This window comes from Nylanderia fulva, unplaced genomic scaffold (assembly GCF_048542155.1).
Source record: "Nylanderia fulva isolate GAGA-0341 unplaced genomic scaffold, ASM4854215v1 Scaffold35, whole genome shotgun sequence".
In the NCBI taxonomy this organism is placed as follows: Eukaryota; Metazoa; Arthropoda; class Insecta; order Hymenoptera; family Formicidae; genus Nylanderia; species Nylanderia fulva.
In genome coordinates, this window is record NW_028190422.1 from 2,346,253 (window position 1) to 2,373,609 (window position 27,357).

General features: G+C 26.2%; 3 protein-coding genes across 3 annotated transcripts; all 3 read right to left on the reverse strand.

Annotated features, from left to right (window-relative positions):
• Positions 1-687: 687 nt before the first annotated feature.
• LOC114934940 (uncharacterized) lies at positions 688-10,942 on the reverse strand. The gene is made up of 15 exons (XM_029307654.2): positions 10,611-10,942; positions 10,158-10,299; positions 8,916-9,010; positions 8,733-8,831; positions 8,189-8,370; positions 7,674-7,965; positions 6,721-6,923; positions 6,359-6,551; positions 5,281-5,309; positions 3,535-3,613; positions 3,358-3,456; positions 2,918-3,096; positions 2,217-2,505; positions 1,237-1,439; positions 688-1,167 (listed from the first exon to the last, which is right to left on the reverse strand). Exons 3-15 carry the CDS (start codon positions 8,986-8,988, stop codon positions 976-978), a joined length of 2,112 nt encoding a protein of 703 aa, XP_029163487.1. The 5' UTR covers positions 8,989-9,010; positions 10,158-10,299; positions 10,611-10,942; the 3' UTR covers positions 688-975.
• Positions 10,943-11,525: 583 nt separating this feature from the next.
• On the reverse strand, positions 11,526-16,084 carry LOC114934973 (G protein-coupled receptor Mth2-like). The gene is made up of 5 exons (XM_029307709.2): positions 14,355-16,084; positions 13,535-13,613; positions 12,693-12,877; positions 12,430-12,595; positions 11,526-12,024 (listed from the first exon to the last, which is right to left on the reverse strand). Exons 1-5 carry the CDS (start codon positions 15,382-15,384, stop codon positions 11,814-11,816), a joined length of 1,671 nt encoding a protein of 556 aa, XP_029163542.2. The 5' UTR covers positions 15,385-16,084; the 3' UTR covers positions 11,526-11,813.
• Positions 16,085-16,185: 101 nt separating this feature from the next.
• Positions 16,186-27,257, reverse strand: LOC114934972 (uncharacterized). Its single transcript, XM_085485197.1, has 10 exons — positions 25,012-27,257; positions 24,565-24,643; positions 23,770-23,963; positions 23,503-23,668; positions 22,278-22,512; positions 18,989-20,098; positions 18,680-18,843; positions 17,872-18,065; positions 17,605-17,770; positions 16,186-17,065 (listed from the first exon to the last, which is right to left on the reverse strand). The coding sequence occupies exons 1-10, from the start codon at positions 26,045-26,047 to the stop codon at positions 16,822-16,824; spliced, it is 3,588 nt and encodes a 1,195-aa protein (XP_085341323.1). The 5' UTR covers positions 26,048-27,257; the 3' UTR covers positions 16,186-16,821.
• Between the last annotated feature and the right edge of the window lie 100 nt (positions 27,258-27,357).

Below are 27,357 nucleotides of genomic sequence, written 5' to 3' on the forward strand. Positions count from 1 at the left end.
TTTATTTAGAAATTTTTTTTCATGTAGTTTACTGTCTAAAAGATATATGTTTATTTTTCAAATTTTTAAAATTATTAATGTTATTTATATAGTAAATTTTTATTATACGCTTTGCAAGGCTGCTGTAGAACTGAATGACATTATTATAATTATTATAATTATTGTATAATAATATTATAGTACATAAATATGAACTATTTTATTGTTCTATTAAAGACTGTAATAAAAAACTTATAAATAGAATATTTTTATATAATTGTAATTATTTGCTGCCATAAAATATGATTGCTTGCTATCATAAAATTATCATAATGTACGTATAATTTCAATATTAACGTAATTAGCGAAACTGCTAAAGTATGTATATTATACACTTTTTAATATACAATATATTTTTATTTAAACAATTGTTATTTAAAAAAATTGTTTAAAACAATCAAATCTTTCAATATATTTCTTTTATTCCTACGAAGCAAATCAAGATCAAGTGTCAATTATAAAAGTTTTAAAAAAACATATAAAATATAGTTATAATAAAAATAAATAAAGACAATAATATAACATTTAAATAAGAGTAGATGCATTTTATTTTTACATTTTTAGTAATATCGTAATTATTATTTTACTGTATTAATTATATAATGAATTAATTTTAATTAATTAATTAATTTACTTTATAAGTGGCAAATAAATAAATAATCTTTACATTTTATTAGTACAAAGTGTATTTTATATTAATAAAATGTAAACATTTTTAAAATTAATGATATAAAAAACTTATAGCTAATAAATTGGACGAAATAATGAAAAAATTAAATAAATAAAAAAATATATAAAAAAGTATCAAAAAAGAATAAAAAATACAACTAAAGTTTTCAAAAAAGAAATAAAATAAAATATAGGAAACAATACAATAATCAAATCACTAATACTGTTTTAGTCGAGTGCAAATGATAAACGATTTTTGTATTAGCATTATGTCATATCGACAAAGTTTCGGAAACTCTCATTTTTAACTTGTGGATCAAGATGATACAATACACTCGCAGGCTGAAAGTATCCCAAATATTCTACTGTGTTATTTGATCCAACATCCCTGTAAAAATGTCCGCCTACTTTTTTTGTATAGGAAAAAGTGTGAAAACGACTTTTAGGGATGTCATATTCCTGGAAAAATAAAACTTATGAATATTTTACAAAGTAAATAGCTTTTAATTCTTATGCATTGACGATTACCTCTCCTACAGAATCTCGACAAATATCCGTATAAATTTTGTTATTACTAACAAGTGTGCCCATTGCTATCAAAGGAGCATTTATATCAAAATAATGAAGAAAATTATAAACATCTGCTGTCGATGATAACCGAGCATCCCAAGAATATGGCAAAACATGGTGTTTCACTCTTGCTTTTCTTACCATAAATATTCCACCTAAACCTACGAAACCAAAATACAAAAAAATTATTTGTAATTTGTTATTAAATAAACTAAATATAGAAAATTCGGCTTAATTATATTCTACCTCTATGTAATTTTTTCCCAACAAGAAAACAATTTCAAGTGTTTAGTCAAGTTCAAGTCTTTAGTCTAAGATTCGTATATAGAGAAAGATAAAAGATACATATTTTTCATAAGTCTTTTTGTATATATTTAAAAATAGAAACACCTAAATATAACTTGATATATACATTTAAATCATACAATTAAATTTTTTATACCAATGATTTTAAAACTATGATAATTGTTATAAAATATGCGATTAAAAAATGCATTAAATAATTCAAAATTTTATTTGCTAATGTCTTTTTCATATACAAAGTGACTATTATTTAAATTTATTCAAACTCAATAGTTGTCATTTTTTAATAAAATGAACAAAATTCATTGTATGCAGATAAACTCATCAATTTTATTATTTTTTAATGCAATAAGAAAAATATACGTTTGTAAGAAATATATTTTCAAAAATACATTTAAAAATATTGCGAAAAATTAAACCGAACAATTTTATAAAGAATTGCTTAATTTCATAGAATGGACCTAGATAAGATAATAAATAGAATGCCATATAATATTTCCTATTTTTAGTTTTTGGCATTTTCTTATTTTTGTGATTTAGTCGACATATCTAAGTACAGTTTATAAAATTCAACGGTAAAAGTATTTGTATGTTTTCTTTTCTAAATCTATATATTCGATTTTATTCTTTCTTACCGACTAATTGTTTCGATTGATCATCAGAATATTTAACATCAAGTGTAGACTTCAATACATCTAAAAAACTAAAATTGCTAAGGCGTTTTTTAGTTTGCACTTTGAGAACATTTTCCCGTCTACCTTTACAGACAAAAAAGCTGCCATATGGGTAGCATGGTATATTGGAATCAATTATTGTTTCTAATGCACATTTTTTCGTTCGTTTATTTTGATATGCCAGATAGCTTTGATTTATAGTTATTGGTGGCATATTGGGTAGCTGTATTATTGATGCATTCACAGCGAGCTATACAAAAATAGAGTTTATGAAAAATAAGTATAAAACAATAAAATTTTGACAGATTTAATACAGAAATAAAATTAAAATTAATGAGAAATAAAAAAATAGAAACTAGAATTAGACAGCAATAAAAAGCAATGTCTAATTATATTTGATTCGTATAAAGATCTGTACACAATAAAGAAAATATTAGGAATAAATGTGAAATATTTTAGAGAAACAAGAATTATTTTAAAATAATAAAATCGAAAAAAAACTTTGATATATAAAAATACAAATTCGAAAATCCTTTATACCCAAATTTGTATTTGGATCAGTTTTTCCGATTTTATTATTTTCATATAATTCCTATTCTTAATATTAAATATTAATTTCTTTATTGTGCGCAGGATTTTAAAGTTTCAATAATATACTATACTTCGCCTAGTTGCGCATTTGACTCTCGTTGACTAACACTTGCTCCAATAATGGAGATAAGTTCGTAGTTCCCATAAATATCTTTTAAGAATGTGTTGATATCATACATACTCTTGTACGGTCGTGGAAACAAATACGATATGCAACCGAATTCCAGAAGTACAGGATTGCCACATATTCCTGTAAATAAACGTTTCATCTTATTGTTAGTGCAATATTTAGGAGATTATTCTAATCTAATAATATAAAAAAAGTTTTCTTGCATTTAAAGTTTCAAAAAACAAATTCTTAAATTTTGTCAAAATCCATAAAGACAATGAAAGTACAGATTGTTGCTTGATATATCTGTGTGTCTACATATATTTTTTTTATTAGATATATATATATATATTTTTTTTATTAGATACCGTGTAAATTTTACAAAATATAAATTTTATTTACCTTCTACTGAAAGATTAAAAGGTTCTTCTGTCAGATCAGGACACATGACCCATTCGACTGTAGCCTCTACGAAATGCTGTCTAAATCCATCTTGTAGAACTTAGTACATGAAAATATATATGTGATTAATATATCGTCTTATGATTTAAATAACGAATGCATGTATATTATATCTACCTTTTGCTAGTTCCTCATTTTCAGGTTCGAACAAATGTGTCTTCTTTAAGCAAAAAATGTCCGACATCAGAAACTTGTACTAGGACTGCACAAGTTTATAAAACATGAAGTTATTAAATAAATAAATCTACATATCTATATATTTATATCAGACAATTTAGAATTTAAATTTTATGGAAATTTTGTTTTTAAGAAATGAATAGTTTATTTACAAAAATTTTCGTTATTAAATTCTTACGAAATTCTTAAATTTCTTTACGCAATTATATATTATTTATACACATAAAATGTTATATATTAATAATAAATTAAAAATATATTAATTGCAGATTATTAAATATAAAAAAATAATTTTTATAATTTTTTAAAAATATCTTGTCAATATATTTTATAAGATTGATCAAAAGAGAAGTTTTATATTAAAATATGTAATATATCACTTACCAATGTTTCGTACTTTATTATAAGTACGTGAAATGATTAATGTAAATGACTGATGATTAGTTGTAATTTGTTTAAATTTTAACAATTTGCTAATATCTCAAAAAGATGATTCTCAGGTCGCGCCAGGACATCAACATGATATGAAAATTATAAAATGTTGTGTCAAGAAAAAGTCCTACTTAAGACATAACAAAAATATATATAATGTATAAACAAATATACGAGACATAACAAATAAACACATGGTAAATATTATTTCATAATAATTTCTAAAAATTCTAACTAAAAATCAATCGATAACAATGATAGATGGACAAATATTCAATTTATTTATATTATACGAACCAAGTATTACAAGCAGAAACGTATTACAAATTATTTATAATTCTAGAAATATATATTATTCATTAAAAATCATAAATTCTCATTAATAGAATAATTCAAATTACGTTTATATACCACACAGAAGGAATATTTTACTATATTATTTTTATATTCATATTTATGCTAATATTGATACTGTAATTATTTTTTTTTTTTAGTTAATTTATTAAATATATTAGTTAATTGATTAATAAGTTTATTCTAAATAATATGCTCATAATATGTATCTTTATATTTTAATTTGTTATGATATATATACCTTTATTTTTTGTTTTATAGAAATAGATGATAGATAATAAATGTAATCCATGTGATCTTTATAATGTCTCATTTTTAACACCGTGACTACCTCAAGATTAATATCTAAAGAAACAGACAACCGTTTATTTCACTACTGAATCGATCAAGCTATCGTTTATAGAGTTTATCGACAATTTTTCTTGTTCACCTTGTGAATGTAATAAATATACGCGCATAAATTTAAAATAATAAATAGCCTGCTGGTTTTTCCACAATGTCATCAATGACTAGCATTTCCGCATTTCCTCGCATAATCAGGCATATGTTTCTCACGTTAGATATTCTTTTCTCATTTGTCTCGAAAATGCACGCATAATTATTATTTCTGTAATTAGCAAAACTGCTAGAATACGTATCAAATCCTTTTTAATACAATTTATTAATTTTCAATTAATTTTCAGGCTACGTTATTTCGAAGAATTTTTTTCAAGCCAATCGAGCCTTTCGATGTACTTTTTCCATAAAGCAAATCAAGGTTAATAAGTGTGAACTGTAAAGTGTCGACATTATCTCAATCATTCTTGATTTAAATTTAAATGAAATAAATGTTACGATTTTTTTCAATATGTGACTAATTAAACTATTTTCACGTAGTAATTCATTTTAGTTATTTCTCACATTGGCAACATGCAACATCACCAATAGAACTGAATTAAAGTATTAATAAATGATAATCTATGTTACATTTAACATAACTCCTATCAAATATTTCAATTATTAGATTTAAAGATAATATATACAATAAGATCATAAAAATTTGTTATAAAAATGTAGTACATTTTTCCAATATTTGTGCTATTGAGAAAAATGTTTTCAAAAAAATTACATATATATAAAATATAAATATTATAAAATATTGAATAAAATATTTTATTTATATTAATATTATTTTATTCTATATATTTACATATGTATAATATTTTTTATTCTAAGTTATCAATTTAATCAAGTAATGATGCAGTGCGATAGAGATACTATTCTAGATTTTATTTTGTTAAATTTACGTATATTTAACATCATTTCATATTTAATATTTTATGTTTAACAGCAAGAATTAAGTATTGAATAGAATATTTATAATAATGGTAATATTTGAAATGATAAATAAATGATTTAATAATTAATATTTATAATTCTTTATTTCAGCAATTCTTCAAAAAACATTTAAATTATAATTAAAATAGAAATAAATGAATACAATAATACAATAATAGATTATAACATTAAATAGCGGTAGATAGGTATTTTATTATTTTCACATTTTTATTTGTATTAATATTATAATTATTTTTTTCGTAGTATTTAATTGATATACTTTATAAAATGCAACTGAATAAATAATCTTTACAATTTATTAATATAAAATGTTTTGTATAATAAAACATAAAAATTTTAAATTAATTATACAAAAAACTTATAGAAGCACATAAAAAAGTAATAAATGAGAAAGAGATGGAAAAAGTAATAAATGAGAAAGAGATGGAAAAAGTAATAAATGAGAAAGAGATGGAAAAAGTAATAAATGAGAAAAGTAAAATAAAGAAGAAAAAAATGTATAAGATATATATAAAAAAATAATAGGAAATACTAAAATTATGAAAATGTACAATAATATAAAAACAATATAATAATCGAATTGCTGCAATACTGTTTTAATTAAACTCGAGTGCAAATAATGTGCAATTTTTCTATTAGCGTGTCAATATATCGGCAAAGTGTTGGTAGTATTGACTTTTAACACTTGGATCTATATGATACAATATATTCGCAAGCTGAAAGTATCCCACATATTCTGCTGTATCAAATAATTCAACAGCTTTGTAGAAGTATCCACCTGCTGCTCCACTTCGGGAAACAGCATGAAAACGACTTTTAGGGATGTCATAATACTGAAAAAACAAAAAATATAAATATATAAAAATATATAAAAATATATAAAATATATAAAATATATAAAATATATAAAAATATAAATATTTTAAGAAGTATCTAGTTCTTAATTCTTAGGCATAAATATTTTACGAAGTACATAATTAATTTTTAAACATTGATGATTACCTGTCCTACAGTCGTATGACAGAGATTTGTATAAATATCGGGATTGCTAACAAGTGTGCCCATTGCCACTAAAGGAGTATTCAATTCAAAATAATGAAGCCAATTACGAACATCTTTCGACGAATATAACCGAGCATCCCAAGAATATGGCAAAACATGATGTTTTGCTCTTGTATTTCGCACCAGAAATGTTCCGCCTAAACCTACGAAACCAAAATACAAACAAATTTATTTGCTATTAAATGAACTGGATATAAAAGCGGTTAATTATTGTACTTTTATGTTAATTCTTTTCCAACGAGAAAACACAATCTCAAATATATTATTCTTTAGATAGAATTTGTATATAAAAAGATAAAAGTCATATTTTATGCTTTTGCATATATTTAAAAATTATCAAAACAATTAAATATTTAACATATATGTACAATATTTGAAATATGCGATTACAAATGCATAAAAAAATCAAAATAGCATTAAATAGTGAAAAATTTTGTTCTTTAATATTTTTTTATATACGAAATGACAAGTAAATTATTAAAAATTGTTAAAACTCAACAGTTAACATTTTTAAATAAAATAAACTGTTTTATTAAAATGAAATACTATTGTATGCAAATAAACTCGTCATTTTTATTGGCTTTTAATGGAATAAGAATATGCGTTTGTGAAAAGCTTACACATTACAAAATATTACTAAAAAATGAGTTGGAATAAAAGAGTTATAGTATTATTAATTTTAGATGTTTTTTTAAATACTACAAAAGAGAGAAATCTTTCGACAATAATAAAATAGAGTACAATAATAATTCTTATTTTTTTTAGTATTTGGCATTTTCTTATTTTTTTGTGATCTGGTTGACATATTTACAACTTATAAATTATAATTCAATGGTAAAGCATTTCTATGCTTTTAAAGTTATACGTTAATATAATATTATATTCTTTCTTACCAACTAATTGTTTCGACTGACCACCATCAGAATATTTAAGATCAAGTATAGATTGCAACGCTTCTACAAAACTGGTATTGCTGATGCGTTTTTTAACATGAACTTTGAGAACTTTTTCCCGTGTACCTTTGCTAATAAAAAAACTGCCATATGGATAGCACTTTAGATTAGTATCATTTACATATTCTATCTTAGAGTTTTTCGTTTTTTCATCTTGAAATGTCATACAGCTTTGGTTTTTAACTTCCATTAAGTTTTCAGTCATTTGTAATAATGAAGCGTTCATAAGGAGCTGTACAAAAATAGCGTTTATGATAAATAATAAAATATTAACAGATTGAAAGCAGAAATAAAATTAAAAGTAATGATAAATAAGCAGAAGTGAAAACTAAAGACATACTAAAACAACAATGATTTTATTTGAGTTTGCATAAAAATTTGAATCAAATATATATATATATATATATATATATATATATATGTATGTATGTATGTATGTATGTATATGTATATACTTCGCCTAGTTGCGCATCTGACTCTCGTGGAGCAATAGTTGTTCCAATAATAGACATAGTTTTGTGCTTGTTATAATTAATATTTTCTAAGACTTTTTTCATACTATACATATTCTTGTACGGTCGTGGAAACAAATACGATATGCAACCAAGTTCCACAAGCATAGGATCGCCACATATTCCTGTAAATAAACGTTTCATTTTAGTGCAATATTTAGGAAATTATTCTAATCTAATAATATAAAAAAAAAAAGATTTTTAAAACTGAAGAAAAGATTACAAGATGTGTCTCTCGAAACTCTACAATTTTTGTATGAAATGTTTTTCCGCATCTTCTATATTTTTTATATTTGTCTGAGGCATTAAAATAGTACACCCTATATATTGTTGGATATCATGTAAATTCTATATAACATACTTTACAAAAAAAAAAAAGAAAAAGAGAGAGAATCTTATTAATTTTGCTGTTTTAAAAAAATTATTTAAAAAATTTTGTTTGTCTTCGTATACGCGTGTATTTGAAAACATACTAAATTTTATTTACCTGGTGCCGCAAGTTTAAAAGGTTCTTGTGTCAGGTCAGGACAAACCATCCATTCGACAGAAACCTCTTTAAAATGCTGCTTAAGTCCTTCTTGTAGAACTAAATACATGACAATATATATGTGATAAATAAAATCGTCGTATTTTATGATTTAAATTAAAAATATATATATATTATATTTACCTTTAATTAGTTCTTCAACTTTAGGAACAAACAAATCTATCTTTACTTTTGGGCCCATACGATAGTCCCACATTTTGAACTTGTAATAGGCCTGTCTAATATGTACAAGTTTTAAAACAAAATTATTAAATAAGTATGTAACAGAAATGTAGTTACAGTCAGAAATCAAATATATATTTTTTCTTTAATATGTATAATTAATTATGAATCAAATAAATAAGTAATAGAAAATTAATAGCTAGAGTAAGCAATTAAAAAATATTATTAATAAATAAAATAGAGCATAAGAAAATATTACATGAAATAATTGTAACGAGCTTTAAAAGTTAATAAATTTATGTACCTATATATCAGACAATTTAAAATTCAATAAATTGGTTTTTAAATTTCATGTAAATTTTGATTTTAAAAAATGAATTGTATTTATAAAATTTTCTTTTTTATAATATTCTTTCTTTATTACTCAATCAGATACTTACACACACAAACACATATACACACACAAAATATATTAACATTGTAAAAATATATATGTTATAATTTTAGATTATTAAATATAGAAACAATTTAATAATATCTTTGATCTTTCAGAGATTATCTCCTATTAATATATTTTAAGATTGATAGAAAAAAATTAATATTAATATCTAAATGTGTAATATATATATAGTGGTATGTGAAATACATATACAATATTCACCAATGATTTGTACTTTATTACAGGTACATGAAATGATTAATTTAAATGATTGATGATTAATTATAATTATTAAATAATTAATTATTAAATAATTCGTCTAAATTTCAACAGTTTACCAATACAATCGGAAAGATGATTCTTTAATTACAAATCGCGCAAACATCATACGTCATAAAAATATTATATATGGAATGTGTTGGCAAGAAGAAGAAACGTTTAAGAAACGAAAATACCTATATTGTAAATAAATATGGAACATAACAGGTAAATAGATTTTATGTAATTTGTAAAGATATATTTGAACTGAGAATCAATCGATAACAATACTAGAAGGACACATATTTAATTTATTTATATCATATACTAACAAAGTGTCACAAGCAAAAAATATCATAAATTACTTACAATTTCTACTTTGAGATAAATACAAGACAAAATACGAAAACACGTAGCTGCTAAATTTAAAAAAGAGACGAGTATAAAAAATAAAAAAAAAAACATTAACTATTGAACATTAATTACTAAAATAATAAATAACTAACTTAGAGTGCGCAATGAAACTATACCGCCAAACTTCTCGTCAGGATCGAGAGGCTGCACCCTGATCAAATACGTCCGCGTCGATCTTTATGTAATCAGTTAAGAAATTTGGTATCTTCCTCAACAGCTCGGGGGCTGGAAAACCTGTAACCGTGTAATTTGTGCTCAAACAAAAAAAAATAGTTTCTTTCCTTTCCTTCTTCTCAGTGAAAATGAATTGCTTGATCAAGATGTTACATTTTCCCTTATCGTCGTTTATATATACGTTCGATCTTTTATAGAAAAAAATAAGACGGACTTAATTCATGAAATTCAACCGGCCAGATTCCGTAGGATGACAAATCGGCGAAATTACATGATCGAATTGTCATACGCGAAGAGGAATAAATCTGCGATAATAAACGGCGTTAAACCCATCGCTTTATGCTAAAAACCACACGAGAATGCACTCTTACCTGTAAGGAACCTTTCTAGATTCCTCACTCCAATTTGCGCCCGTTCTACCTGAATAGCTGAGAAGCCGGGAATACCTTGCTCGGATCTTCGCTCGAATCACGGGGGCGTCCAATTTACCACAGCATCACAAGACTTGTGTCACTCAAGAGCAATCGTCAAAATATTTCGCCGCGCCGAATCCATGACTTTTCATTTTGGTGAACCACGTGTTAAACATATGCTCGACCGCGGTTGCGACTTCCTCTGTTTTCGTCCCGAAGAAACGTTTGAGGTAGAAACTTCGGCCATAGACCTTCGAGATCGACCGGCAATACATAAAGCGAACCTTTTCCAGAGGGGGTTGAAGAAGGAAACATACCACTTCTCTTTTGCACCAATCGAATTTTTCGATAGAAAGAGAGAGAGAGTATTTTCTCTTTTTCCAGGTGTATCGAAATACGATTGGTCCAAAAAAGAAATATTTCGTTTCCTCTAACACTCTTCGGAGAAGGTCTGCTTTATGTATTCCCACTTCATACTTATAAAAGGTCTATGGTTTCAAGGGCGGAATGTTTGAAATCCAATCCCGAGTAATGTATAACTATTTTCAGTAGAGAATATTTACATCAGCGATATCAATATTTTAATTAAATAGAATTTGTAATCTTTGATTTTATTCTTACAATTAAAAAAGTACAAATAGGGATATAAGGTATCTATATTAATTCAATTATTAGATAAAAATAATAATTAATAAAGGGATGTAAGATACCGACACAAAATGATAATTACGTAAAAAAACTAGAGAAAAGAAAATTTTTTTATACTTTTCCTTTAATGCTTAAAGTTTAAATTTGTTGAAGATTAAATATGCTTTTACAGTTTTCATTGCATGCAAAAATAATTTAATGATCATGTTAATTTTACATTAATTACAAAAAACGACACTTTTCTCGTTAATTTAGTATTTTATGTATAAGTTGTATTACATGTGTTTTTTAAACTTATAAGTTAAATTTATAATTTTTTTATACATATATCAAAGTTTCACACGTATCACTATTAATACACAGTATAGCTTTCACAAGATTATTTTTTTAAAAAATTATTTATGGGATAATAATTTATGTTTATTCATGGATTTGATTAAATAATATGTATACTGTTTGCATGACAGTTCGTGGTAATCAAGTGCTCGATGTTATTGCATTATTCATCTTTCATCAGAATCGTTTCAGTAACATCATCTTAATCTTTTTTTTCCATACAAATATAATAAAGATGCAGAAATTCTGCACAATCTCCAACAAATTAATCATAAAAGTAATGTAATAATTGAGTAAATTTCCAGACAACCGTGACATTGCAACCAAAGACCAACGTGTGCCCATCACGAGAAACTGCATGACGAATAACTTTAGATATAAATTAAACCTGCAAATATACTTTAATTATTTAAGAAAAAAAAATTAAATAGATTACAAGCCTATAAAAAAAAAAGAGAAATAGTCGTTAAAAGAACTTCTTTAAAATGTAATTTTCTTTATGAAGAAAATATAATCATTAACTTCATTCTCACGTATAATTTGCCACATTTCGGGAATTAGAGACTTTCTCGTAAAAACACGATTTAAGTCACAGAAAGATTTTTTTTCTTTTATAATTAGGTAATTATATAAAAGAGAAGAAAATCATTTCTCTCTTTCATCTGGAATGCGGATCAATAGAATATTTAATATTGTCAGAAGAGATATTGACAAAAATATATCTGCATAAATCTCATTAATAAAATAAAAAATTAATTATTACACAGCGACGCAAAAATGTCAGAATACGCACCATTTTTTATTGTCATTATAGCACTTGCTTTCCGAATCTGTTAGACGAAGACTTGTATCCTTTTCGAAGCGTTTTATGTTCAGTACCGTAGAAATGGATAAGCAAACGCTACTAATGACACAGACACTTTTGAGCCCGTAATAATACAACACAAATGTGTCATTGTCTGTAAATTTGATGTAATAATAAATTTTTATATTGTTTCTTACACTATATTATAAATGCATTAGCACCAGTAGAATTATTTGAGACCATTTATTTACCATGGAAACAGCAAAATCCTAATTGAAATTGAGGTTGCATAATTTTTGATACATATGGAGAAATAAAATCCATGATGACACAAATAACAGCAACTATAAATGAACAACCGTACGCAAAAGTCACATAATACATCAACTTTTTTTTCCCTGATTGTCTGACGTTTCTTCGTAAGGAAGAGAATCCTCTGCAATTTACATGTCATATTTAATTATAGATGAAAGAAATCTCAATGTAAAAGGATTAAATTAGTATTTGTGTTTGATCGACGCTTTCACAAAAACATATTCTATGCAACTATAAACATACATTTACATAATTCGACATACGAAACACAACACTCAATTATTAGAGAAATAGTATAACATTTTATAATATTTAATATTTATTATATATTTACATAAATGTTCTACAGACAAAAGTAGTCTAAATTTTATTTGCTTTTCAGAAACGAATTTTTGACAAAAAGTGTATATGTATATTAAAAAATTGTGTATTGCCTTATTTTATACATAAAAAAAGAAAAGAGATCAAAGCGATATAAATATTAGGTTTATATAAAATTTAAAAAATTCAAGCAAGTTTGTTACATTACATCGCGAATTATTAGACCGCGTTGAAATATTTTATAAATATTTTATAAATTAAGTGTATAATTAAGTGTATATTAAGGTTTATTTATCTTATTTTAAAATAGAAACTATATAACTGCGTCTATAAATTTTTATGTAATAGACATCTCAAAAAAACGACTATTTATTCCAAATTATAATTTAACTCTCTATTATTTCCAGATTTTTGAACAAGATAAATAAAGTACAACATAAAATACTTGACTATTTACCTGAATGTCCGCCACAAATTAAAGCTCATGGCACTTAGCCAGAAGTAACCCGACATAAAACAGAAACATTTAACGAAGGCTGTAAACATAAATAAATACAAAGCCTGTAATAATTAATAATATCTTAATCTTAATAAAATTTAATAAAATTTTATTTAATTTATTTTAATATAATTTATAAATTTAATAATCTTAATAAAATTTAATGAATACTGATATTATTGATATTAAATTAAATTTCAAGGCAACTCTGCAAAATTCTAAAACAGAATATATATACTAAAGCAAACTCAGATATTAGTTATATATTAAGTTCATCTAAATCTCAATTTAATTTATTATTAATCATTTTTAAAATATTAACCAAATTATATATTCAAATTATTAAAAAAATTAATTAATATGCGAATATATATTATGCCTGACAAACGCAGCATTAATTGCATATAAGTACCCATACAGCATAACATATTTTTAAAATCTTTTAATAATATTTTTTAAAAGATAAAATAATTCTCGAAAATATTTCTAAAATGTTTCTATGTCCACTTTTTCATGTTTAAAAAATATTTTCAGAAATATTTTTGGATATAGATTTAAATTAATATTTCAAAAATATGTATCAAATATTTAAGAAAATATTATCTGAGCAACAAAGAGGAACACTTTTAAAAATATTTTTAAAAGTGTTTTAAAATATTCCTAAAATTATTTAAAAATGTTTTATGCAATATTTTACAGAAAAAAATATTTAAAAGTATTTTTTAAAAACATTTATAATATTTTGTGCAGTATGGGTATATAATTAGATATACCGTACCAATTGCAATCCAGATGGGATACAGTACATTCGCTTGCCCCGTAGTCATATTGATAACCATACATGTGTACGCGATGGATAAGGCACCGCTGTAATTGCGTAACATGAAGCCGTGTACATTTCGGAGCTCTGGCAATATGGAGTACACCAGAAATATTGACATCAAAAGTAGTGAGGACATTACACGGAAGCTCACGTATATGACTGTTGTAATCAATCTTGTGCGGACCTCAGTTGACCACACCAATGATTTCTTGATTTCATCTACAGTTTCTAAACAGAAATTTACCTCGAACTTATCATCCCCTCTTTCCAAATATATGACGAGACAATATGATGTCGATTTGACAAATGTTTGAAAATAAGATAAATAAATAGAACTATTGGCAAAAATCTTGTAATCGTTCTTAAGATCAAAGGGAGCTATATAACTATTTGTTCCCTGACACGAATCGTGGACGGCTAACTGAAAAAATTCGTCCACTCTCTTATTTTCGCTCTGCATCGAATCGTTCGTGTATCTGTAGACATTCGGAAAAACGGATTTTATTTCTTCGGAAATGCATTTCCTGTTAAGCATACTCATGCGATTGCCAAGAGGACAGCAGAGCAGAATGCAAGTAGTATCATGGCACATTTCGTATGGAACGATGTTACGTTCATCACTATCCTTAGTGAAATTTTCAAAAACTTTATTCGACATGGAATCATTTTTTTCAAGCAGATTTTTATAAACTTCCTGAGACGTAGAGTTTTCTTTATGATTGACATATGTCGAGTTTATCGGTATTTGATCATCATCCTTATGATTGTGAACGTATTGTGTATTGTTGGCATGCTTTTCACGCATATTATATCGCGGTGCTTTTATTTCGTCGCTGTAAATTGTTGTGGAATCCGTGTCTGCTTTATATTGCATCGTCAAATTATCACCTCTCTTCTCATTGTTGATAAAATTTTGCTGAGATTTTGGTAAAGTAATGAGGAGAAAAAATCCGCAACACAAAAACGTGAAATTTTTTTGACACATTATTTCACATAAGGATATACTTTAAAATCAATAAATAATTAAATCAGTCCAATTTATCAGTATTCATTAGTTCTCACATAGATTTGGAATTTTGAAAAATTAAAAAATTCTATATTAAATTTTTGTATACTTTATGTTTTATATGAAATGTAAGAAAGGAAGGTATTAAAATGCAATTTATACACATATAATATATTCAAATTATCTTTTCCTCTTTATGTCTCTTAACAAAATCTCGAAAGATTGATCTGATTTTATTCCAGCACTATTAATGTAGACGATTACGCGATTTTTTTTAATAATCTCGCTAAATTTAATATAACATATCACTATAACCGGCTTTGTCTTCTTTTTCCAAAAGGAGAGAAGAATGTACAAGGAAATGTGTCTCACGAGAGAGAAGATGAAACTATCGAGGATGATGAGTCGTCGATAGTTTACGACGCAACACACACATACACACACAAACACACACTGTTTGTCTGCTTCTTCTATTATAAAATTACAGTACCCTCCACAAGTATGGAAACACCTTATATTTTACAGTTAAACAATCGTATGGAAGCGTGCAGATTTTTTGTATGAATAAATCATAAAATATATAAGTGACATTTTTATTTGACAGATCGTTGCTATATGATTATTTAACTGTAAAATGTAAGGTGTTACCAAACTTGTGAAGAGTACTGTATGCAATAAATAACAAATGTCTATTTATAAGACTGTTTTTTGTTGTCATGATTAATAATATTTCAAGTAACATACTGATAAAAAACATTCATTAAGTTTATATTCTTGTATAATTACGAAATGATGTGCTAACTTTCAAGCCAAGTTAGTATATCATTCACATTTTTTCAAATTTGTTTCAAATTAAATTCATTTATCGTACATATTACTAGATTTCAATATATGTAGAACATGGATATATAGTATGGTCGTGTACGAATTTATTCGTAATTCATTTGTGAATCACATTAAATCAAAAAAGAATATTTTAATTTTCTTTTATATATTTTATAAATTTTATTTATTTATTTTAAATCTTTCTTTATCATCCTAATACAGCACAGTGTACCATATCTATAGCGTACATTTATACAAGATTATTTTTTGAAAACAATTTCTTACGAAATTACAACCATTGATTTGATACAATAATATTTATAACAATAAAATAAATTTTCTATGTGAAAATTGAAATTAAATTCTCTGAAGAAACGTAAACATCAAAATATAACACTGTAAAGTTACTTTAGATTTTAATTACAAAAGATAATAGTAAATTGCGATTAATCGTTGATTCAAGATCCGTGAAAAAAACACTTTTTAAGACACTGCAACATTAGAATTCTGTTCAATCTAACAATTTTTTATAAAATATTTTTTTTTTGCTAGAGCTCGACTTTCCTTGCATAAACACCTCTTACATGATAGTTAAATGCTTGATGCATTTGTCCCGAATCCGAATCGTTTCAGTAATATCATCTTGATCTTCTTTTTCCATACAAATATGATAAAGGTGCAGAAACTCTGCAATATCTCTAACGAAGCAGCAACGAATAATAAATAATAATAAATACGATTGTTAAACAACAATGTATTAACCATTGTACGCAAAGACCAATTCATAGCTATTATGATAAATGTCAAGACAAATAACTTCATATATAGATTAAACCTGCAAACAAATATATATTAAAAATTATATATATATTAAAATGGTCATCTTTCAATAAAAATAATAAAATCTATATATTAAATTATTAAATTTATAAATATATAAATAATAATAAATTATAAAAGAGGAAAAAAGAGGAAAAAAATAGTTGCTCAAAAAAATCTTAAGTAATGTAATTTTCTTTTTGAAACAAATGTTCGAAATAATATTCGTTAACTTTACTTTTACAATTTGCGACATTTTGATAATTACAGACTTTCTCGAAATATTACGATATCCTATTAATTTACAGAAATAAATGTCTTCCTTTTCTTATAAGTTATACAATTATATTACAAAAAGAAGAAAAAACAGAAAAAGAATGAGCACAGTGAAATTGTATTAATTTTAAATAACCATCTCTTTCTTTCGTCTGGAATGCAAATCAAGCGAATATGAGATGTTGTCGGAAGAGATATTGACAAAAATATATCTGCATAAATCTCATTAACATAATAAACTATTATCACTCAGTGCTACAAAAATGTCAGATTACTCACCATTTCTTATTCTCATTATATCGCTTGCTTTCCGAATCTGACAGACGAAAGTTTGTATCCTGTTCGTAGCGTTTGATGTTCCGAGCCGCAGAAATCGATAAGCAAACACTACTAATGACACAGGCAGTTTTGATCAAATAAAAATACAATAAAAATGCTCCGTTACCTGTAAAAATAATATGACATAAAATTGTATATTGTTCACGTTGCTCGATGTGTCATACGCTTGAAAAATGAGTAGTATTAATAGAGTTATCTGAGACGTACGGAATTGTGTGTACCAACAATTTCCTATTTTGAATTCTGGCCTCAAATTTATTGGTATATATTCGGAAACAAAATCCACGACTACGACACAAACAATGCCAAGTATAAATGGACAACCGTACGCAAAAATTGCATAATACAGCAAACTGTTTTTTCCAGATTGTCGGACGTTTCTTCGTAACGAAGAGAATCCTCTGCAATTTACATATATTTAATTATAGATAAAATAAATCTCAACGTGAAAATGTAAAATTAATGTTTGCCTTTGATCAAGCAGGCTTTCTCGTAAACTTAATTTTATGCAACTAAAAAGCATTTATACGTAATATGATACAAGGCACTTAATTACCACAATGAGAAATAATATGACATTGTATAACATTTAGAAACTATTATATATTTGCATGAATATTCTACAGAAAAGTAATCAGAATTATTATTTAGTTTTTACAGGCAAAAAAATATATTTATGTTAAAAAATTATCGTGGTATTTTCTTTTTTATAGATAAAAGAACATCAACCCGTTATAAATATCTAGTTTGCATAATGTAAAAAAAAAAAACATTCAAAATAAGTTTGTTCCATTTTTGCGAATTGGACTACATTGTAATATTTTACAAATATTTTATAAATTAAATATATAATGCTTATTATTTGATATTGCCATTTTTATTTTTAAAAATTTACGTTATTTTAATAAAATTTTTATTTTGTTGAACACTACGAAGCAGTCCAGTAAAGACAAATTAAAATGAGAGGAAGGTCAAGGAATAAAATTTGTACAATATAAAATTCTGGACATTTTACCTGAATGTCCGCCACATATTGAAGCTCATGGCTAATAACCAAAAGTAACATGACATAAGACAGAAATATTCCAGGAAGGCTGAAAAATTAATAAAAATAACAGATGTAATAATAAATAATATACTATTAAACATAAGTATTATAGCTGTAATAAGTATTATATATTTAAATTATTAAAAAATTTAAATAAATTTAAATTATTAAAATTAGTAAATTATTAAATATTTAAATTATTAAATATTTAAATTATTAACTATTTAAATTATTAAATTATTAAATAATTAAACTGAAATGTGAATATGCGCATTATGCTTGACAAACATGTACACTGCATTGATTGTATATAGTTATATAGTTTAATGTTAGATATACTTTACCAAGTGTAATACAGGCGGGATATATCGTTTCCGGTTTGTAATAAATTAATTTCAGAGCCTTAACTGTAATTGTGACGGAAAAAGCAAAGCTGTAATTGCGCAACATGAAACCGTGTACATTTCGGAGTTCTGGCAATACGGAATATACTATAAAAATTGGCAACAAAAATAATAAAGACACTAATAACATGCTGGCATATATCTTTGTTGTATAAAATCTCCAGCGGACCTCAGGCTGGTACTTCATCGCGTTCCTGTAAATTTCATTATAAGTTTCTGAACAGACAGTCACTTCGAACTTGGTCCCCCAGTTTAAGAAATGAACGAGACAATATGATTTCGAATTGAATAATTTTTTATAAAAAGATAAATAAATAGACCCATTTACGAAAATCTTATAATCGTACTGATGACTCCGTTCTATCAAGAAACGTTGCGTTTCCAAGCACGGATCATAAACGGTAAACCGAAACAATTCATCCGCTTTTTTATTCTCGTCCTGCATTGAATCGTTCGTGTATTCGTACACATGCGGAAATTCGTATTTAGTTTTATCTGAAACGCATGTGGTGCCTTTGACCATACTTGTTCCAAGAGGACAGCAGAGCTGAATGCAAGTAATGTTATGGCACATTTCGTATGGGACGATGTTACGTTCAATATCCTTAATGGTATTTTCAAAGACTTTGTTCGACATGGAATTATTTTTTTCAAGCAAATTTTCATAAACTTCCTGTGGCGTAGAGTTTTCCTTATGATTGACATTTGTCGAATTGGTGTGAGAGTTCATCGATTTTTGATCATTATCTTCATGACTGTGAATGTACTGTATATTGTTGGCAAATTTTTCATACATATCGTATCGCAGTGCTTTTTTTTCGTTTCTATAAATTGTTGTAGAGTCCGTGCCTGCTTCATATTGTATCGTCAAATTATCACCTCTCTTCTCATTGTTGGTAAAATGTTGCTGAGATTTTGGTGGAGTGATGAGAAGAAAAAATCCGCAACACAAAAACGTGAAATTTTTTTGACACATTATTTCATATAAGGATATACTTTAAAATAAATAAATAATTAAATCAGTCAAACTTATCAGTATTCATTAGTTCTCACATAGACTTGGAATTTTAAAAAATAAAAAAATTCTATAATATATTTATGCATACTTTATGTATATTAAATGTAAGAAAGAAAGGTGTTAAATGCAATGTACACACATGTATAATATACTCAAATTATCTTTTCCTCTTTATGTCTCTTAACAAAATCTCGAAAGATTGATCTGATTTTATTCCAGCACTATTCATGTAGACGATTACACGATTTTTTTTAATAATCTTGCTATATTAAAGAAAACATATATGATATCAAAAAGTGATAAATGCAAGGCCAACTATCGAGCAATTATTCAAGCTGTTCAATCAAATAACATTTATTTCATATATAAATTATTAAGTTACAATCATTGAATATTAAAATAAGGGAGTTCAAAATGAGTTGCCTTTTTATATTGTTGGTTTTGTCTTGTGTCATCTTCAACAACTTTTTTAAGTAAGACGTGGTTAAAAATTGTCAAGAAGGACGATGTCAACGCCTACGGAACATTTTAATTTCTCGCTTATTAACGACGAAACTTTTCGAGATCTGATTAAAATCAAAGATCATACCGAGGCGAACATTGGTTTGACATTTTTCCTACACATAATGGATGGAAACACGCGTTAACTGCTCATAAACTCTCGACTCTGAAGAACTAAAATTAATTTTCGACATTATATGAATTTTTTATGATTTTATAATATATTTTAATAATATACTGAAGAAGACCGCGTGCGGTCGAAACGTTTATTTTAGAATTACTATTTTTGCGTTAATTTTAATATTCAATAATTGTAACTTAATAATTTATATATAAAATAAATGTTATTTGATTGAAGAGCTTGAATAATTGCTCGATAGTTGGCCTTGCATTTATCACTTTTTGTTATTCAATATACGAGCGAAACTTTGTATCTATTTATTTTTAATATATGATATTACTATATCCGGCTTTGTCTTCTGTTTCTAATAAGAAAGAAGTAAATATGTCTCCACGAGAGAAGAGATGAGACTACCGAGAACGACGAATCGTCGATAATTTGCGACGCAACACACACACACACACACACACACACACACACACACGCGCGCGCGCGCGCGCGCGCACACACACACTATCTGTCTACAATTATAAAATATACACATAGCAATTATATAGATGGAAAAAACGTTTTCTGCATTTCCACTGACGGTAATTTAAACAATCCAGTACCGCAATTCTGTAAAGGCCCGAGCACACACTTTTGCATGACGCATAACGCATAAGCATAAGAAATTCGATTGGTTAAATTTTTTATGCACATGCGTGATGCACGTTTATGGACCAATTAAATTTCGTATGCATATGCGTTATGCAAAGATCTGTTTTCTAGCCTTAATTCGTAACGACGATGTCGCTATCGTTAATGTGTCGTTGCGATATATCGCGAAGTCGACCCGCGGACGTAACAATATATATATGTAATTGAAAATAATCTTATTTAGTCTACGAATTTTCTAATTTATTCATTAACTCTAGAATACAAAGAAATGTTTAAGATATGAAATTACGTTGAAAATATAGCAACTCATCGTTATTCCTTTTGTATTTCGTTCCAGAGTAGGTAGATACTTTGCCAAATATAAAATAAAAGCAAAATATTATTCTAAAATCGATTTAGATTCAACTTCCTGGACTTTAATATTTATATACTGATTAGTTATTTGATTGGTAATTAAAAATAGCGCTAAGTCAGATAACGTTGATACTATTTAATTTTTTACTCTCGACTTTTGAAGAAAAAAGACATTTATCATAAAAGATTCTATTAATTTCTTTAGTTTATAACTAATCTAGAAGTGTTATTAAATCCTTTTTCTAATTAATATAGGATTATATATTTGGATCCTTTTTCTAATTAATATAGGATTATACATTTAGGATTATATAATATAGAATTAGATACCTTTCGTAAAATTATAAGATCATATTAAATTAATCCTTGATTCATGATCTGCGATAAAACACTTTATTTATACACTGCAACACTAGAATTCAGTCCCATCAAACAATCTTTTGTAAACATTTTCTTCTTTGCAAGAGCTCGACTTTTCTTGCATAAACACCTTTTACATGATGGTTAAGTGTTCGATGCATTTGTCTTGTACCCAAATCGTTTCAGTAACATCATTTTGATCTTCTTCTTCCAAACAAATATAATAAAGATACAGAAACTCTGCAATATCTCTAACGAACCAGCACCATATAATAAATAATAATATGTACGATTGTTAAACGACCATGTCATTGTAATGACACACCAATTCAGGGCCATTATGATAAACATCGCGATAAATAACTTCATATATAGAGTAAACCTGCAAACAAATATATATTAAAACATAGACTTTTCTTAATAAAAATTATAAAATCTATATATTAAATTATTAAATTGAAAAATGATGGAAATTACAACCCTAAAAATGAAAGAAAAGAGCAATAGTTGCTTAAAGAAATTATTAAATAATGTAATTTTTTTTATGAAATAAATGCTCGAAATAGTATTCGTTAACTTTACTTTTATTATTTCCGACATTTCGAGAATTACAGAATTTTTTGAAATATTACGATTTCCTATTAAGTTACAAAAATAATTGTCTTTTTTCTTATAAATTATATAATTATATTACAAAAATAAGAAAAAAAAAAAAATGAGCACAGTGAAAATGTATTGATTTTAAATAACCATCCCTTTCTTTCGTCTGGAATGCAAATCAAGCGAATATGAGATGTTGTCGGAAGAGATATTGACAAAAATATATCTGCATAAAATTATATAGATTAAACCTGCAAACAAATATATGTTAATACTTATTATTAGTCATCTTTCAATAAAAATAATAAATTCTATATATCAAATTATTAAATTGAAAAATGATAGTATAAATTACAATTTAAAAAGGAGGAAAAAACAAATAATTGTTTAAAGAAATTCTTAAATAATGTAATATTCTTTATAAAATAAAATAAATGTAGATTTAGTAAGTTTTTTTTAATTATGTGCGACATATCCAGAAATACAGATTATCTCGAAATAACACAATTTCTTATTCAAGTTACAAAAATTAATGTTTTTTTGCTAGATTATCATGTAATTACATGACAAAAAAAAAAGAAAACAAAAAAAGAATAAGCACAGTGAAAATGTATTGCTTTTAAAAATCATCGCTCTCTTTCACTTGTGAACGTGCGAATTAAGTGAGTAAGATGCTGTCAGAAAAGATATTGACAAAAATATATTTGCATTAATCTCATTAACACAGTAAAAAGTTATCACACAGTAATGCAAAAATGATCAAAATACTCACCATTTCTTGTCGTCATTATATCGCTTACTTTCCGAATCTGATAGACGAAAGTTTGTATCCTTTTCGTAACGTTTGATATTTCTTGCCGCAGAGATCGATAAGCAAACGCTACTAACGATACATGCCGTTTTGATCCAGTAAAAATACAGCACATATGCTTCAGCATCTGTCAGAATGATATGACATAAAATTTTTACTGTTCACATGTTTAATGAGACACACACTTTTAAAATGAGTAACATTAATAAATAGTTTTCTGAAACGTACGGGCAGCATTATACCAGCAATTTCCTGTCTCGAATTCTGGTCTCAAATTTTTTGGTATATACTTGGAAAAAAAATCCACGGCAATGACACAAATAATTCCAAGTATAAATGGACAACCGTACGCAAAAATCGTATAATACAACAAACGTTTGTTTCCAGATTGTCGGACGTTTTTTTGTAACGAAGCAAATCCCCTGCAATTTACATGTCATATTTAATTATATAAGTATAAATACAAAAAATCTCAATATAAAAAGGTAAAATTAATGTTTGCCTTTGATCAAGACTTTCTCGAAAACTTAATTCTACGCAACTAACAAGTATATTTATACATAATACGACACACGACACTCAAGTACCATGAAAAGTGATATGACGTATAACATTGTATAACATTTAGAAACTATTATATATTTACATAAATATTCTACAGAGAAAGGTAATCATAATTTTTATTTAGTTTTTAGAAGCAAGAAAATATATTTATGTTAAAAAATTATCTTGTCTTATTTTATACATAAAAAAACATAAACACGATATAAATATCCAGTTAGTATAATGTAAAAAAACATTCAATAATAGTTTGTTTTATTTTTTGCGAATTGGATTACGTTGTAATATTTTATAAATATTTTATAAGTTAAATATATGTTTATTATCTGACATTGCCATTTTAATTTAAAAAAATTTACGTTGTTTTAACAAAATTTTTGTTTTGTTTCATACTATAAAAAAATCCAGAAAGAAGAGACAGATCAAGATATAGAGTACAATATAAAATTCTTGGCAATTTACCTGAATGTCCACCACATATTAAAACTCATTGTACTTAGCCAGAAGAAATTCGACATAAGCAAAAAATATCTCAAGTATGCTGAAAAATTTATAAAAATAAAGGCTATAATAATAAATAATATTTTAATTACTGAGCACGTGTTAAATTGGGGAACTTTTAACAATATTTATTTATTAATATACATTATATTATATTTATAACAATATTTATTTTTTAATATGATTACTGATACTACTAATGTAAAATTAAATTGTATTTCTCGACATAACAGTGCAAAATTCTAAAACGCAACATTATATACATATACAATATATGAATATTTTGAGACAAACTCAGATTATAGTTATAATTAAAATGCATAAAATTTTTATTTAATTCGTTAATAGTTATATTTCTCATAAGTATTACATATATAGTTATATAATTATATGTTAAATATACTTTACCAATTGTAATACAGGCGGGATAGGTCATTTCTGCTTGGAAATATATTAGTTTCAGTGCCTTAATTGTGATTGCGATGGACGCAGCTAAGCTGAAATTGCGCAACATGAAGCCGTGTACATTTCGGAGTTCTGGTAATATGGAATACACTATAAATATTGGTAACAAAAATAATAAACACACTAATAGCATGCTGGCATATATATTTATTATACGATGTACCCGGACAAACTCAGGCTGGTACTTCATCGCGTTCCTGTAAATTTGATTATAAGTTTTTGAACAGAAAGTCACTTCAAACTTGGTACCACTGTCTAGGAAATGAACGATACAATATGATGTCGATTTGAATAATATTTTATAAAAAGATAAATAAATAGATCCATTGGCAAAAATCTTATAATTGTGCTGATGACCCCGTTCCACCCAGTAACGTTGAGTTTCCAAGCACGGATCGTAAACGGCAAACCGAAACAATTCATCCTCTCTTTTATTCTCGTTCTGGATTGAATCGTTCTCGTATTCGTACACTTGTGGAAATTCGTATCTAGTTTTATCTGGAACGCATGTGGTGCCTTCGATCATACTAGTTCCAAGAGGACAGCAGAGCTGAATGCAAGTAATATTATGGCACATTTCGTATGAAATGAAGTTACGTTCAATATCCTTAATGGAATTTTCAAAGACTTCATTCGACATGGAATCATTCTTTTCAAGGAGATTTTCATAAACTTCCTGTAACGTTGAGTTTTCCTTATAATTGACATTTGTCGAATTGATGTGAGAGCTCATCGATACTTGATCATCATCCTCATGATTGTGAACGTATTGTGTATTGTTGGCAAACTTCTCATACATATGATATCGCGGTGATTTTATTTCGTCGCTGTAAATTGTTGTAGAATCCGTGTCTGCTTCATATTGCATTGTCAAATTATCACCTCTCTTCTCATTGTTGGTAAAATTTTGCTGAGATTTTGTTGAAGTGATGAGGAGAAAAAATCCGTAACACAAAAACGTTAATTTTTTTTGACACATTGTTTCATAAGGATATACTGTAGAATAAGTAAATAATTAAATCAGTCCAATTTATCAGTAATCATTAGTTCTCACTAAGATTTAAAATTTTTTAAATTAAAAAATTCTATATTAAATGTATGCACACTTTATGTTTTATATTAAATGTAAGAATGAAAGGTGTTAAATGCAATATTTACACATATAGTAAACTCAAATTATCTTTTTCTTTCCATGTTTCTTAACTTAATCTCGAAAGATTGATCTGATTTTATGCCAGCATTATTCATGTAGACGATTACGCGATTTTTTCAAATAATCTTGCTATAAATTTAATAAAGCAATATATCACTATATTCGGCTTTGTTCTTTTTCTAAAAGGAGAGAAGAATGTACAAAGAAGTAAATATGTCTCCACGATAGAAGAAATGAGACTATCGAGGACGACTAGTTGTCGATAGTTTGCGACGTAAATCACACACACACACGCTGTCTGTTTACTATTATAAAATTATACATATATCACAGAAAAAAAGAAATCCTTGATTTAAGTATATTTTTATTCTTGAACGCTATTTGATTGATTTAAGCATAGAATGCTCTTTGTAATCACAAATTTTCATTTGCTTTAATAATAAATAAGTTTGTGTAAAGTATATTTTATCCTTAAGATATATTCTTGTTTTAAAAATCGCATATGGTAAAAACAAACTTAGTCACATTTAAACTAAGAATTATTATATTTATTTGAAAGTACCGCTTATATCCGATGCACACTTGTCACTTGTCCTTGCAATATTTATAAGTAAATTTTAGCTTCAACCAAGAATATTTTGCACTTTGTTTTAAGGATAAATTATCCTTTATCCAAAATTATTTATATTTGGTGCTATTATAAGGATAAAATATACTTGAATCAAAGCATATTTGCATTCTCTCAAGGATACTGTTTTTTCTGTGATAGAAAGCTTTTTATACACATACAGAACATTTACATATAGAAAGTAAAAATACATTTGCCGGACCACTGACGGCAGTTTGACCAATTCAGGACCGATTCTGTATAACTCGTAACGGCAATGTAACTATCTTTAATGTGTCGTTGCGCATATATATCTTTCACAGAAAAAAAAACAGTATCCTCGAGAAAATGCAAATATGCCTTGATTAAAAGCTATTTTATTCTTATAATAGCGCCAAATATAAATCTTGGATTAAGAATAATTTATCCTTAAAACAAAATGCAAAATATTCTTGATTGAAGCTGAAATTTATAAATAAATAAAATTTATAATAATCGGATATAAGCAGTATTATCAAGTATGTAATTC

What these genes read in the sequence shown, in the direction of transcription:
- LOC114934973 (XM_029307709.2), bottom strand. Translation starts at nt 15,384, where the DNA reads ATGTGTCAAAAAAATTTCACGTTTTTGTGTTGCGGATTTTTTCTCCTC. An exon ending in TCCCATCTGGATTGCAATTG is followed by an intron (nt 13,614 to 14,354) that starts GTACGGTATATC and finishes TTATGTTTACAG; the next exon opens with CCTTCGTTAAATGTTTCTGT. An exon ending in AGGATTTTGCTGTTTCCATG is followed by an intron (nt 12,596 to 12,692) that starts GTAAATAAATGG and finishes TCAAATTTACAG; the next exon opens with ACAATGACACATTTGTGTTG.
- LOC114934972 (XM_085485197.1), bottom strand. Translation starts at nt 26,047, where the DNA reads ATGTGTCAAAAAAAATTAACGTTTTTGTGTTACGGATTTTTTCTCCTC. An exon ending in TTGCTGGTATAATGCTGCCC is followed by an intron (nt 23,669 to 23,769) that starts GTACGTTTCAGA and finishes TCATTCTGACAG; the next exon opens with ATGCTGAAGCATATGTGCTG. An exon ending in TATAATGAGAATAAGAAATG is followed by an intron (nt 17,066 to 17,604) that starts GTGAGTAATCTG and finishes ATTTGTTTGCAG; the next exon opens with GTTTAATCTATATATGAAGT.
- LOC114934940 (XM_029307654.2), bottom strand. Translation starts at nt 8,988, where the DNA reads ATGTGGGACTATCGTATGGGCCCAAAAGTAAAGATAGATTTGTTTGTT. An exon ending in TTTTAATCTTTCAGTAGAAG is followed by an intron (nt 3,097 to 3,357) that starts GTAAATAAAATT and finishes GTTTATTTACAG; the next exon opens with GAATATGTGGCAATCCTGTA. An exon ending in TCAATCGAAACAATTAGTCG is followed by an intron (nt 1,440 to 2,216) that starts GTAAGAAAGAAT and finishes TTGGTTTCGTAG; the next exon opens with GTTTAGGTGGAATATTTATG.